Source organism: Equus caballus, chromosome 16 (genome assembly GCF_041296265.1).
Source record: "Equus caballus isolate H_3958 breed thoroughbred chromosome 16, TB-T2T, whole genome shotgun sequence".
Classification (NCBI taxonomy): domain Eukaryota; kingdom Metazoa; phylum Chordata; class Mammalia; order Perissodactyla; family Equidae; genus Equus; species Equus caballus.
The window spans coordinates 88,130,786-88,146,796 of NC_091699.1; the positions used below are offsets into that span (position 1 = coordinate 88,130,786).

General features: G+C 42.6%; 1 protein-coding gene across 1 annotated transcript in view; it reads right to left on the minus strand.

The window, feature by feature from the left end:
• Nucleotides 1-289: 289 nt before the first annotated feature.
• Nucleotides 290-16,011, minus strand: part of PCOLCE2 (procollagen C-endopeptidase enhancer 2) — a 66,602-nt gene continuing 50,880 nt past the window's right edge. Inside the window, exons 6-9 of the mRNA XM_023621057.2 lie at nucleotides 10,477-10,631; nucleotides 5,599-5,682; nucleotides 2,882-3,049; nucleotides 290-874 (exon numbers count right to left, since the gene is read on the minus strand). Coding sequence (XP_023476825.1) covers nucleotides 744-874; nucleotides 2,882-3,049; nucleotides 5,599-5,682; nucleotides 10,477-10,631 — 538 coding nt within the window. The 3' untranslated portion in view covers nucleotides 290-743. The remainder of the gene's footprint in view (nucleotides 875-2,881; nucleotides 3,050-5,598; nucleotides 5,683-10,476; nucleotides 10,632-16,011) is intronic.

The following is a 16,011-nucleotide window of genomic DNA, read 5'->3' on the forward strand; positions in this document are numbered from 1 at the left end:
TGGGTGCCCTAGACAAGTCACCAAATATACCTGAGCTTCAATGTCTATTACAAAACGAGGGGGTTGCACTAGAGCCCCGAGGGATAGCACTCGAGCTCGAACATTCTCTGGTTCTGCAGAGAATTCGTGTATTTACATTACTGGATCCGTCCAGGCCCTGAAATTTGGGAACTGCTAACTTTTTTAGCATAGTGTAAACTGCTACAAAGACAACCTTGTATGTAAGTACCAGGGACTATTCTTCGTTCAGTTGTCCCACTTTCTACAAAAACAAGTTTAATGTCTGCTATATAGTCATTTAAAAATATTTTATTAAGCATTGATTTAAAAAAATGCAAGAGAAGAATATAACACGTCGGAGCAAATGCTTGAAGGTAAAACAAATATCACTATAAATATTGCACGCATAAAATCTCTTTTTCACATCTTCACACAACCCATTTCTAAAATACCCTTTTACAGCGATGTATGAATAAACTGCTTCCAAACTGTCAGTGCTTGATACATTCAGTCTCCTACGGCCGCACGAAACTGCAGGTTTTCGATCAGCTGTCTGCTCCTCTCGGTGCCGGAACGGAACTTCCATCAGCGATAGTGGAGGTCTCACACCTACAGCATGTGAAGAGTAAATCTTTCTGAATGCTCAATATTTAACTTTATAAGATGTGTTTTTTCCTACTGAGAAAAAAATAGATCTCCCAAAGGCAGTGACAGAACGCAGCTCCACTGGACACGGTCCGCTGTTAACACTGCTTGTTTTCCAAGGCATTCAGGAGCTTCTGGTTCTTGGTCTTGAACATCATGATAAAGCTGTTTGGCATGATTTTGCCTCGCCCATCTTCACCCACTTGGCCCATAATAATGTAATTTAGACCTAAAGAAAGAGAAAATCAATTTTTTTCTCTCTTGAGTGTTGGTTTGAAACAACTTAGACTATAATTTACCTCTAGACAAAGTGTAAGTAATATAATTATACTTTTATTCTATCTAGGATAAAATCTGGTTTAAGACTCTCATCAGCAAAAAACTAAGTTCCACTGAGTAATACATTCCAGCTCTGCGAACACTAGGAAACTGGGTGGAAGGGTTAGACCCAGGCGTGCCCTGCTCTGCCCTGCTGCACGTCTGCTGTTTTTCCTGTCTACCATGAACCATGCGCAGTGTTCATGTGAAAGGTTCTCCTTCCGCGGGGGCCCCCAGTGCTCCCTGACACGCCATGTTCCGACGGCCTCTCACAGTCCCATAATGCTTCCGGACTTCCCAGGCATTTGGCAGCTAATGATCCGCTCTCTTCTGCTGCTGTCTTGAACTTGTTTCAACATCTCAAGCATGTACACTATGTAAGTTTCTTGAGGGCATGATTGGCTTACATACTTCTTTCTATTCCCATAGTCCCTTGGAAAAAACAGGTACTGAAAGGTACTGATCTCTGTTATACCATTTTTTAATACATCAGTGTGTCTGGCTAAGCTGGGCCCAGACTGGGGCCCAAGCTGAGGTATGTTGGGTCAACTCTGAAGATTTATATTGCCTCAGAAAATGTCATAAAGAGGTGTGTACTACCACCTCCTCCATTCTCCCTCTGCCCTTGTGTGTCATAGAGAAATACATGTTTCCTTTTCCTCTGCATAATCCTTCCTTCGTGGGCTAACACTGTCATCATCATGGTCTGAGCCTGTGAAAGCGTGGTAAGCTGGGCAGTGGCTGCCACCTGAAGCCTGGACTGCCAGCTTCATTAAGAGACCGTACAGTAAGTCCCTAGACGGGAATTATTTGCTGTCCTGGAAGTTCTGGCGAGAAATGTTACCTTTTATAGATCCTTTGCCATTCCCTCTGAAGAGTCAGTGTGAGGCTGCTGAGCTCATGGCTTTTCTGAACAATCTGAATTTACAGTAAAGCTTTCATGCAGTGAGTATTTCTCTGTGTCTGTGTGGTCTGGTTTGATTTGTTTATGGGAGAGGTTTGCAACAAGACTGAAGAAAGGCATGAGCTGAGATTGACTAGAGAAATCAGATATATCACACAGTGGAATACTAGGCATTATTCCCATTCCAAAGAAACAGGGAGATCTATCTATATGAGCTGTTTGTGGAAAGATGTCTACATATACCTTGTGTGGGCGAAAACTTGCAGTAGAACATGTATAGCATGATCCCATCTGTCTAAGTGCACATGTGCATGCTTTACATTCATGGAACATTCTAGAAGGAACTTTTCATAGTACCTTTGGAGAAAGGGAAAGGGCCTCACTTTTTATTTTATATCCTTCTCTACTTATTTAAACTTTTTAAAAACCATGCAACATACATTACTTTTATAAGTTAAAAACTTTTTTTTAAAGTCATGTGCTCTGGCGTAACTTTCCTTTTTCCATAATTTTTCTGAATAAACTCATTACTGTCTATGGATTTAATGATCCTATACCTGCAAATGATTCCCAAATCTTTAATTCTAACATACAGAATTTTCTGAACTTCAGCTCTGAACTTCCTGTTGCTTCCTGAATGTTAGAGGAATGTTTTCCTCTAAACACTGTATTGGCATCTTAAATGCAATAATTGAAAATCCCTTTCTCCAGACTGCTGCTTTTATGTCTTTTCCCTAGTGATCCAACTTTCAAATGCTTCTTGGACTCATTCATCATTTCCACTACCTCTTTTTCTTCCACAAATGACAAGACCTGTGGTTAGAGCCCAGTTCTGCCTGACTCCAAAGGCCTTCCTTCCATTCCAGAAGTGGGCAATACATAAGCCCTGAATTTCCTTCCCTACACCAGTGATGGCATGGAAAGATCCACGGCTTGCTCAGAGGGGCTCTCTTGTTCCCTTCTCTGTCCCCAAGCTCCCCTAGAAGAAAGACTAAAGTTTTCCTCTTTACTCACCTCTTCTGAGGAGAGGACATTGCTTGCAGACCACAACGACCTTGGCACTCATGTTCTTGCCAGCCTGCTGAATTGCCAGATTTCCCTCTTTATAGATGTTGATGATTGAGACTGTGGCGTGCAAACTCCCACCTCGAGTGATGGTTGTGATAACAGTGCCAGCCAACACTGCAGGAGAAAACACTTTTGAGATAATGGAAGGGAAAGGCAAGCAGAACTGAAAATAATTTTACATTCTTCTAAGTTTCAGATGGGATACATTTTAATGTTAAAGAGAGGGGCCCTAACAGAGCTATCACATTTGATTCAGTACATGTGTCACCAAAATTCAGGTTGAACAAGGGGCCATGGAGCTGTAATGTTACCCAGTTTGTCTGGTGTTGATACCGAGGAGAGCTGGTTTGAGCCATGAAGATCTGAGTCCTTGTGTCTGTGCGGGTGAGCATCTACCTTTCTGTGTCTCTCCCCTTATCCCTCTCTTTCGCTGTCCTCTCTCCTTGAACTTTGGTTCATCCCATGGGTCCCTTTCTCTCTCTATCAGTAAATATCTTTTTCTGGGTCTTTCATATTCTCTTTCTTATCCACCCTGTTTATCTCATTTAACAAGTCAAAGTAAGGAACCGAGGTATAACTTAAAACATTTTCTTGCTTTAAAAAAAAAAACCTCTAGCAAAAATTAGTTGCTTTTCATTATGTAACTCTTTTTTTTCCATTGTGACACTTAGAGAAAAGAGTCTCACTTCTGAGCCACAGAAGGAAAGATGCTGTGTTTCTCAAACTGGTACTTTTGGTAATTTGGGGGGACAATAATGTGTGGTGCAGGACTTGCACTGAAGGACTTTTTCTTTTTTAAAGGAAGATTGGCCCTGAGCTAACATCTGTGCCAATCTTTCTCTATTCTGTATGTGGGATGCCACCACAGCATGGCTTGATGAGCAGTGTGTAGGTCCACGCCCGGGATCTGAACCGGGAAACCCTGAGCCTCCAAAGCAGAGTGCACAAACTCAACCACTACGCCACCGGGCTGGCCCCCTGAATGACTTTTTTATGAGCCCTGTCCCTGTGCAGAAAAACCAGTAGCACTCCTCAGTTACTGTGACAAGCAAAAGCTGCCCCTAGAGGAGTGTTACCAACCCTGGTAGAGAACCAATGGGCCAGCAGTGATAGTATTTGGTCATCTTGTCACATGAGTGAGTCACAACAGAATAAATCACGGTTTGGACTTGGCTGATAAAAGCCCTTCAGGATAGAGTGAGAACTCGCTGCTCATGTAGTGTGCAAAGCTCCTAAAATCAGAATTCTCGGGGCTGGCCTAGAGGCACAGTGGTTAAGTTCGCATGCTCTGCTTCGGTGGCCTGGGGTTTGTAGGTTTGCATCCTGGGCGCAGACCTAGCACAGCTTGCCGAGCGATCACCAAAAAAAAAAAATCAGAATTCTCATCATACCTTATACTTTGACTCCTGGGGATGAGTGCTCACTGCAAAACGTCAGTCTGTAGCCAAGGGACATCAGTGGCTCCCGAGGGCGGGGAGGGTGATCCCCCTAAGCACCCCCTTCAGAAGGCTAACTGGATGGGGTGTCAGTGACAGCTGGTGCTGTTTGTTTTCACGTTTACGCCAGCTGTTTGAGTTTCAGCACGCAAACTGCAGGAAGATGTGGGCCCCAGACTCTGCAGGGCCTTCATGCCTGCACTACTGCACAGTTCGTCCGGGCTGCGGACACACCACTTTGAGGTGCAGAAAAAGCAAGCAGAACCTCTTCGGGAAGGCCCTTTGTTTGGCAATCTATTTAGGTCATAGCAACTTTTGTTTCCGGATAAGACTTTTCTTAAATGTTCCTTTAAAAAATAACCAACATAGGCGCCGGCCCCATGGCCGAGTGGTTAAGTTCACGTGCTCCAGTACAGGGGCCCAGGGTTTCACTGGTTTGGATCCTGGGTGCGGACATGGCACCACTCATCAGGCCATGTTGACGTGGCGTCCCACATAGCACAACCAGAAGGACCCACAACTAAAATATACGACTATGTACTGGGGAGACTTGGGGAGAAAAAGCAGAAAGAAAAAAAAAGGAAGATTGGCAACAGTTGTTAACTCAGGTGCCAATCTTTAAAAGAAAAATAACCAACGTAATTAAATTTGGTATCTTTTGCTCTTAAGTGGTTTTCACGGAAAGTGCAATTTTTTGATTTGGGAAAAACTCCCAGAAATTCCAAGTCATTAGGCAGTATCTCCTCGGTTCCAATTTATAAGAGTTTCCAAAGGGATTTCAGATTTCCAAGTTTTAATTTAGCACTTTGGAAGGACACTACAGAGGAAATACCTGAATTTCTTCTGAGAGAGGCCAGCTCAGATATGTTTTTAATTAAGTTGAATTACAGATGTGTGAAAAAATGCTCAGAACATGAGAAATATGTGAGGAGAAAAGTATACAGGGTCTTTCAGGAACACTGAGCCAGCCAGAATCCACAGAGCAGCAGTATCATGTAGCGGGGGTCAAATTAGTAAGTTTCTGTGAAGAGTGTATTTTCTGAATACATATTTCTCTCTGTTGTGAAAACACAGGTCAGCACACCTCAGTTTGTTGGGAAATACTTTCTTGGGTAAATGAAGAGCGTTACTGAACTTTCACGATCACATTCACGGCAATTCCTTTGAGGCCAAGCACGCAGTCTCAAGTTTCTGGTTAAAGAGAAAAGCCTGGGTTTTATTTCTTACCAAAGTTACTTGAACAATAATTGCTCTCCAGAGTCCCCGTCCGTCTACACTTTTGTTGACACAGGGCCACAGTGGGCTTTAAATCTTAACGCAAAGGAGAAAGACATAAGGGTCAGGAAAATGAATTCAGTATAACTGACGTTTAGATCTGAACCCATCAATGTAACGTTCCCAGTTATTTCCCTGAGCCACCGATCTGTCACTGCGATGAAATAATTAAAAAGCAAGCATAAGAAATTCTTCATGCTACCAGTTGCTGCTCTCATTTCCTCCGTGCAACTCAATATCCTCTGCTGAATTTTAAACCTGAGATGAAAGATAACCTAAATGGAGCCCTATTCTCTTCTTTTATATATAAATAGCACTATAACCCAAAATAGATATAGCCTCCATGTGCCTTGCGTAGAAAAATCCAGCACAGCAAATGTGAACTCAGAAAATATAGGTTAATTCTTCACTTTACGAAAGGAATCGTATGGTGTTCCCCCTGAGGACGGAGGGAGTGTTCTTGGTACATTTAAAACATGCAATTGCCCAAATGTGAGTGGTACAAGTTTTTAGAAACACCGCTCATATGTAACCTGTGTTGCATCTGTAATTAGATGCAACTAATCACTAAATATTTGGGTTTGAGCCTGTCATTGGCTATAGTACCTTAAAAACTGAGAAGCAGACAAATGTAAAAGTAAAACTAAATAGATAAACACAGTGGTTCTGAACCAGGGTTGATTTCACCCCTGTAGGTGACATTTGGCAAGTTTTGGTTGTCATGACTAGGGGGTTCTCCTGGCATCTGCTGGGCAGAGGCCAGGGGTGCTGCTAACCATCCTGCGATGCACAGGACAGCCCCTCACAACAAAGAAGTATCTAGCCCAAAATGTAAACAGTGCTAGGCTGAGAAACCCTAGGTTAACAAGATGAAAATATGTAATCCCCCTTATCATCATTAAAACTGTTTAAAAAATATTTGCTCATTATTCACTTATATGCGGCAATATGCTGGGAAGAATGAAACAAAACAATGGTAACAGAATTATACTCGCTGGGTAGGATTTTGCAGTTGTCATATCGTCCTTCTAATATGTTCTGCTGCTTCTGCTGTGAATTTATTATTTACTCTTAATTTGTATCCCTACTTAATTCCAAAAACGATCTGAAGTGGATTACAATATTAAAACATATACAATTTAATGTTAAAATACATACCATAGCTTAAATATATATATATATATTTTAAGGAGAAATAGAATAGAAAACATTTAGAAGGAACAGTGTTCCAGAAGGTGGGGACCTCACTTTGGCACTAAATTTACCTAATTAACTGAGCCAAAAAGTAATGGCGAAGGTGCGTCTCAGTTTGAGGAAAGAGCATCCTTTTATGTGGACCCCTGGAAACCAGCTCCTTGTCAGCCCCGGAAGGTCAGTCTGGAAGCTGGGTGGGTGTCCTAACGGCGCCTTCTCCGCCTCGGGTAGATCTCTGCTGTCTCACCTTTAAGTCGTCAGCTGGCCACCCTGACCCTCCTCCTCTTACTGTCGTCTGTCTCCTGCACTGCACTCCCCAACGTGGCACCAGGTTCACAGCCTTCCTCCTTATGTGCTCCGCGACCATCTCAGTGGGTCCACTCTCCTGGTGGATGATCCCTCTCCATGCCGGGGCCTCTGCCTCCCCAGGGACTTTCCCTCTGCTCCATCTCGTCACTCAGTCCCAAGCTCACATGTCCACCTGCTAAAGGCTTTCACCTCCAATCTCTCAAATTTAGACATCCTATATCCAGAATAGCCCCCTCTCCTTCAAGCTTATTTGTTCATTTACTCTCATGACTACTTTTTTCCCTATGTCTAGAGGTTCAACACCTTGACCTCTCTCGTTTCCTCTAATCCATCAACCCTGGCTTGTCTTGACTTCCTCAGCTATTCCACTTAGTTTCCGTGGTCCACTATTTCAGGCATTTTCTTGACCATACCTTAAACTCCCTCTTCCCTCTGTCCTTCAGCCCTGTGGGAATCCTGTAGGAGCCTCTGTTTTTTCTCTGCCTGCACTCAGACAGCTGAGTACACAAATGGACCTTCATCAAAGCGACAAGCTGTTTGGTGGATCAACTTACTCCAATTTCCAGAGCTGTTTTTCAAATTCTTTCCTGTTCTCCTAACCCCTCAGTGCTCCTAACTCCTTCTCATTCTCAGCAGGTGACTTTGCCCATTTTCTTGAGAGATCACAGATCATAGAAGAAAATGTCCTCAAGACCCCCACAAACCTTCCAGTTGTCTTTATCTGTACCCTCTCTTCCTCTCCTCCCCTGAGAGAGGAGGTCACCCATCTCTGGTCTAAGGTCTATCCTTCTGTGAGTCCTCTGGAGCCCAGACCCTCCCACCTTTGTAGAAATTTCCTCCTCAGTTTATTCCTTCTGTGTGCCATTACATTCTCCTTCTTGCTGGCTACTTCCCATTAGCATTAACATGTTCAAGACTCTCAAGGCTTCTCTCTCTCCTTTAGGGCCAAACTTATGGAATGAGTTGCTGGAACGTCCTGTCTCAATTTCTCCACCTTGTTCCATATGCCCCTCAGCCCACTCTGTCTGGCTTCTGCCTGCACAGCTCCACTCACACAACTCTTGCCAGCCTCTCTAGGAGCCTCCATGTCACAGAACCAAATGGAAACATTTTACTCCTTCCCTCATCTGAAGTCTCATCAATACCTGGCTCCACTGACCACTCCCTTCTTAAAACGTTCTTTGCCACGGCTTCCATGACACACGTTCCCGGTTTTCCTTCCTCCTTCTCAGCCGTTCCTTTTCAATCTCCTTTGCCAGTATGCCCTCCTCTTTAAAAAGTGAGAGTTTCTAGGGAGTTAATTCCAGCCCTAACCTCTCCCTAGGCAATCTCTTTCTAGATCATGGTATCAACCATGTATATGTTGATGATTCTCAAATTTAAATCTCTTGCTTAAATCTCTCTTTTGGTCTGGAGGCCCATAGATCTAACTGTGCACATGACGTCTCCACTTGAGTGTCTCACAGACACCTCAAACCCAACAAGGTCACAGCTGGACTTACGGATCTACCCCTAAACCCAGTTCTCGCCTTCAGTGAACAGTAACATTACCCCTGAGTTGTGCGAGCCAGGCATCTGGGAGGCGTTCTTGACAACTCTCTGATCTCCTAGTCAAATTAATCACCAAGGCCTGTCAACATCCTCCAAGGTCCCTGGCTTGCGCAACAGTCAACACCTCTTGACTATCTCTGTATTTCCATCAGAGCACAGCTCACTTGGACAGCCACAGGAACCTGCTGAGCCCCCTGACCCCTACAATCCATTCACTTCCCAGTGGCCAGAATGATCTTCATAAAGTGTGCATGTAATCCTGGACTGTGCTTAAATCCACCATCAGCTTCCTCCGCACTTAGGATGAACTCCATAACACATAGAGCGTAAGGAGAGAGGTGGTAGGGCCTAAAGATGAAGCTAGAAAGGGGCTGGGGACAAAGTGCGAAGGGTCTTACATACCACGTGAAGGAGTTTGGCTCCTGTGCTGTCCAATATGGTAGCCACTAGCCACATGAGGCTTTTAAAACAATTTAATTAAAAATTCAGTTCCTCGGTATCACTAGCCACACGTCAAATGTTCAATAGTGGCTAGCCTTTTGGACAGCACAGGTGTAGACAATGAATTTAAGTGGGAGAACCACGTGGTCTGCTGTGTGTGTGTGGCGGTGGGGCATGCAGTGGGGACGTAAGACAGAGGAAGTCAAAGATGACCCTAAGAGTGTGGCTCTGATGCTGTGGACCATGCTCAGGGAAACAGGTGGACAAGCAGGTGTGAGGCAGAAAATAGTGTGATAAAAACGAGTTGAGTTTGACACATTTTAATTTAAACGACAAGCAGTCGAAAAACTCAAGGAGATAATTATAAATCCATGTTTGAAATTTCAGAGAAAGATTATGACTGGGGATAAAAGCTCGGGAATCATCAGCACCGTGAGTGCAGCCCGACAATTCACTGGAAAGAACAAGAACATCCCGGTCCCCTGAGATGAGCTGGAGAAACACTGCAGGAACACGAGGCAGTACTCCTCCAGGCCACGAGGTGGCACACTGGTGGAGTGCCCGGAAAGGTCAGCCCTTCTCGAAGCATCTGTACTCAGCAAGGCCTTATGCTGGATGCACGCAGAAAACGGTGAGCAAGAAAACCGGGCTTACTTCAGGCTATTTCATACCTTAACCTTAGATCCCTCCTCCCTACTTGTGTTCTCCTCCCTCAAATTGGACTTTGAGATCTGAGGCCTGAAAGTCCCGTGGGTGGAGCCAACAGGATGTAGAGACTAGACAGGGACCCACTCCTGCGTCTCCGATCATGCCCTAAACCAGAGTTTCCCAACCGACTTTTGTAATACATCGAATATTTTTGTTCGATTTACTCCAATTTGAAAAAATAATATATTTTGTATGATACATTTTGGAGCAAAGCAAAAAAAGCCCAACCAAAGACTGGCAGAAGTGAAACAGGCAGGCATCAAGGCCCTAGAGTTTTAACCTAAAATACTACAATTCTATGTAATAAAAAGAAAAGCATAATTTTATGTGACAGAAAAGAAAAATTAGGCTTACCATGACCTACGGCTATAATAGGGTTCCTAGTAATTTTTAAGTGGTCATAATTTTCTTAGATAACATTTAAAAGTTATTAGCAAATAAGCATTGTTACACCTTATACTCTGCCTTCATTAGTGGAGTCATATTATTCTCTTTCATAAATTTTCATCTTATTCAACTTTATTTTAGTTTCCGGTATCTTCCTCTTATTTAATTTTTTTTCTAATTCAAAAAATGTTTCTTATACTCCTCAAGTTGGTGTACAAACTTCAAAACCGAGGAACTTACCTGTAGTTACAGGGAACGTGGTGGTAACAGGTGGTACTGTAGTTGCGGGCAATTTTTTGGGCCTGAATTGGTAGTGAGCAATAAATCCATCTGCAGTTAAACTTAAGTCTGACAAAAACTGAATGAGAAGTTCATTTCTCTCAGACACAATTGGCCTAAAAGGAGAAGAATACGTTTTTAAAATATATATATATATACATATATTTTTTAAAATTTTAAGTGGCACCGCTCTGAAATGTGGAATGTTCTAGCTTTCCATTAATCTCTGACAATAAATTACTATTCGTTTAAACTTAAAAGTTAAAACACTTGAAAAGGTGAAAGTCTTAATCTGCTTAATATTAACGCTAATGGCTGACACGTCCTGAGTGTTTGCTCAGCGAGGCCCTGGGCTTCATGCAAGCTGGCCAGTTCCATCCTCTCAACAACCCTGTTATTATCATCCCCCCTTTTTATGAAGTTCGGAGAGTTCAGTTATTTGCCCAAAGCCCTACAGCTAGAATGTGGAAGAGCCAGGATCTGAACCCAGGATCAGGCGACTCTAGAGGCTGTGGTAGACACTGGGGCCGATGTCAACACTGACGCCGCGGCTGGTTCTCCACAAGCACCTTAGGGTTTGGCCTGACTTTGGCAGCACAGCTTTTTGAACTAAGCCTCTGGGTTCAAGCTGGAGGGGGAGCTGGGGATGCTGGCCATGGAGAATCAGATGGACAAATCCGATGAACAAATTCCCACATCCTGTGAAGACACAGCCCAAGGGACCATCTCAGTGGGCTGGTTGTCTGGGGATAGGAAAGCCATGTGGGGTTTAATGGGACTTGCATTTCCTGTTTAATGGTTGCTCTTATGCATGCCTGAAATGGAGACATCTCTGTCTATAATCTTTGCAGCAAGACGCCATGAATAAAGAGAACGTGATTACTCTGTTTTGGTGGTCATGAACGACAAAGAACTCTAACTTTAAAGCTATTTTAGGGGCTTCCTGGTTAGTGTGATTACTAAAGATTTGGTGGAGACAATTACTGAGGCTCAAAAGCTCTCTTAAATCTTACGGGATCACTACAAATACTGCATGATCTCACTTATATGTGGAATCTAAAAAAAACCAACAAAACACCAAACGCATAGAAACAGAGATCAGATTTGTGGTTACCAAGGTTGGGGGGTGGGGGAGGAATTGGAGGAAGTTGGTCAAAAGGCACAAACTTCCAGTTACAAGATAAAGAAGTACCAGGGATGCATGTAGAATGCACAGCATCAGGACTATAGTTAACACTGCTGTATGATATGATATGTATGAAAGAGTAAATCCGAAGAGCTCTCATCACAAGGAAAAACGGGTTATTCTCTTTTTTTTGCTTTCTCTTTTTATTGTATCGATATGAGATGATGAATGTTAACTAAACTTGTTGCGGTAATCATTTCAGAATATATGTAAGTCAAACCATTATGCTGTACACCTTAAACTTATATAGTACTGTATGTCAATTATATCTCAAAAAAACTGGAAAAAAATGAAAATAAATAGGTAAGTAAGTTTAAAAAAAGGTCTCAAATCTTAGGGGATAACTATATTATACAAGATAGCAGTTTCATTTATGCTTTTGCTATTATTTTAAACAATGGTAAAAAATGCTGTTTGCGTAATTCTATTTAAAAACTATTTAATTTAGAAGTGCGGAAAAAATTAAACAAGTTATTTAATTGAGTTAACTGGTGGTTTGACTAAACTCCTTTTTTGAGGCATCTTTTCAGCCAAGCCACTTCTTAGGCACCAGGGACAGCAAATTATGAGGCAAGGCATCGTTTCCCCTCCTTTGAGTGGGGGTGGGTGGAAGGGAGCGTAGATCTATACTTAACCCAACCAGTTAGAAACACTGCAGGATCTTTTCTGTCCTGAAGGTTATTATTCTCTGAGCCAAGGGATGGGACAAACCTAAGAGTGAACTTCATGACCTACATGTATAGTTCTGGTCACAAAAGTGACCAACATCATTTAAATTATGCTTTTGAGAATGAAGCCTTTAACAAATATTCTATCTTGCTTTTGAAAAACGCATTCCATTAAACAAATACAACCCGCGTGCACTAAACACAATTCTCACCTACAATTACAAATAAAATGTGTTGCTCTTGTTTAAATGATAAAATTATAAAAAGCACTTTTTTAAGCAGCAAAGGAAACCTTAAGACGCAACTGGGTCAGCCTTCTAGGCGGGATGTTATAATTATAGTGATCATTCACTGCCTCTTCTACGAACTAATCTTGGAGACGTTACATTGGAAATTGAATTTTTTCAAGGAAGAGTATTTTAATAACAAAGACATATTTTTGTTAGGCTGCTACTGAGCTTCAGCATGAACGTGCAGAATCACAGAGCCATAAATGTACTGAGCGCCATGTGTTGCATCTGCAGATTAATGTTACAAATCACCAGAAAGCCAACAGGAGGCCTCACTTGGATCCTGGCCGCACTGGTAAATCCCAGGAATGGATCAAGGATCCTGTTTGGCGTCTTACGTTAGCGGGCTCTGCCTTGTCATCCGAAAGTCTTCCTGTTCTTCAATCACTACAGCCAATCCACCACCATGTGCTGCCAGTTTTGCCTCCTAAACATTTCTTGATCCACATCCTCCTCTTCGTCTCTTCATTACACTTCCTACTCCTCAACTTTCCCTGGACCACTGCCGCAGCCTCCTAACCAGCCTCTCTGCTCATCTTGTCTAGGATGCGGGTTCTAGAGGTACTGGTCCTCTCACTCCCCTACCTAAGTGCACTTGGTGGGCTCCCATCTCTGCAGGACATGGAACCCGACTCAACCCTCCAGGCTCATCTCTCTAGGCCCCAACTCAAGGTGTAGGCTCCAGAACAGCATAGATCTCCCCTGCGTATCTTTATCACTGGAGTTCCCTCTGCTTGGAATGAGTCTGTCTTCCCTTCTGCCTCTCACTAACTCCAACTCTTCTTTCAAGACTCCGCTTAAGAGGTACAGTCTCCTCCAAAAAACCTCCCCCGGCCTCCCTACCACTCATCTCAACTGGGCCAAAGATCTCGTCAGAAATCCACCCAGGACATCCCTTGGCCAATTAGCTATCTGCCTTAGCTCCCTCTCTCCCACTGCTAATCTTTGTATTTTTATCTATCTTTGTATTCCAGGTCCTAACATAGTCCCTAGCACATACTGGGGTGTAGTAAACATTTCTGAACTGACTTCAGTGGCATTGATCCTGCATTGAACCAGACACAGGGATGAGGAAGTGATGTCCCACTAACCCCAACACTCCTCCTTCTAGTCATACTTTTAACAGGGGAAAAGCTCCCCAAACAGGTTTTCTCATTTTGGGCACTGCCCTACTCAGAAATACTCTGACTATGGAAAAGTACTCGTCTGGTAAAAGTATCAGCTGGTGGGTGGGCAGCAAAGTTACTCCAGCCAAACTCCTCCGAAGTGAGTGATGCTCCACAGGCCCCTCCATCGCCTCCCTATCCCCCACCCTCATGGAGGTAACCACAGACCTGGATTTTGTGCTTATCCTTTCCTTTCTTTCATCTATAGATTTACAAATATATAAGCATCACTAAACAATATATTGTCTAGATTTGCATGCTTTTAAACTTCATATAAATGGAAGGGTATGGTGTGTATTTTTCTGTTATTTTTTTCACCCTCAACATTATAACTGTGAGATTCATCCACTGTTGCCGCTGTGTATAGTGCATACTACAACACAATTTAACATTCTCTTGTTGATAAACAGTGGGCTGTTTACTCTTTTATTCCTCATTACAAACGAAATTGCTGAGAACGTTCTTGTATATGCCTTGCGGTGCACATGGCAAGTGTCTTTAGTGGGCCCACCAGGAAGGAAGGGTTATGCTCTGTGCTAGGTCACAAGATACATGCTCACTTTCAACTTTACTGGATAACCCCAAACTGATTCCCAAAGTGGTTGTACCAATTTACAGTCTTTTCAAAGATTTATTCACTGTGTAGCTTTCGTCTTCGGGGAATGCCTTTTCATGTCTTTTGCCCACTTTTTCTATTGAGTTGTTGCCTTTTCCTTATTAATTTTTAAGATTTCTTCTTTTTTTTTTCTTTTTTTGAGGAAGATTAGCCCTGAGCTAACATCTACTGCCAATCCTCCTCGTTTTGCTGAGGAAGACTGGCCCTGAGCTGACATCTGTGCCCATCTTCCTCCACTTTATATGTGGGACACCTGTCACAGCATGGCTTGACTAGCAGTGTGTAGGTCTGCGCCCAGGATCCAAACCTGCAAACCCCAGGCAGCCGAAACGGAGCGTGCAAACTTAACTCCTGCACCACTGGGCCAGCCCCAGGATTTCTTGATGTATTCTGGAACCTAGGTCTTTGTCAAATGTGTTACATCTGTTTCCATTTTGTGCCTTCTCTTTTCACTCTCTTTAAGGTGTATTTTGATGAGCAAGAATTCTCATTTAAGTTCCCAGTCCATCTGTAATTGATTTTTGTGTGATATTAGACATGAATAAAATTTCATTTCCCCCTATGAATAAAAATTGTCCTGCTCCATTTTTCAATGGGGCCGTCATTTCCCTGCTGACCTGTGGTTCTGTGCAATGTGCTCAATCTGCAGATATACGTGGACATGTTTCTGACCTCTCTGCCATTTTGCCAATTTGTCTGTCTCTCCGTTAAAGCTACACTGTCTTCATTACAGCAGCTTTCTGATATGGCTCCATCACACAAGGCAAATCCTCCTGACAGGTTCTCCTCCTTCAGAACTGTCTTAGTTTTGCCCCACCCCCTTCCCCCTGCAATTCCACGCGAATTTTAGAATCAGGCTGTCAGGATAATGGGAAACCAATTTCAATACTTTAAAATGATATTGATTCTTCCCATTCATGAGAATAGTATATAGCTCCATTTATTTAGTTCTTTTAAAATATCTTTTGGTAAGGGTTTATAATTTTCTGTCTTGAGGCCTTGCACATGATTTGTTAGATTTATTCTTGAGTATTTTATAGTTTTTTGGTTGCTTTTAAGATAATCTTTTAAAAAATACAAAATTTTTAATTCAAGCTATTTAAGGAAAGATATTCTTGAATAAACTGATGTTTCCAACAAATAAAACCATGAATCTACAAGTTATACTTTAATCTGGTAGTGTATAAAATTAAATCACAGTAGTCTTCCCTTATCCATGGTTTTGCTTTCCATGGTTTCAGTTACCCACAGCCAACCCTGGTCCAAAAATATTAAATGGAAAATTCCAGAAATAAACAATTCATACATTTAAAATTGCTTGCCGATCTGAGTAGTGTGATGACATCTTGTGCTACCCTGCTCCATCTCACCTGGGAAATGAACCATCCCTTTGTCCAGCGTGTCCACGCTGTATAAATGACCCGTTAGTCATTTAGTAGCATCTCGATTATCAGAGCAACTGGTATCACAGTGTTTGTGTTCAGGTCATCCTTATTTTACTTTATCATGGCCCCAAAGTGCAAGAATAGTGATGCTGGCAATTTGGATACGCCAAAGAAAGGTATAAAGT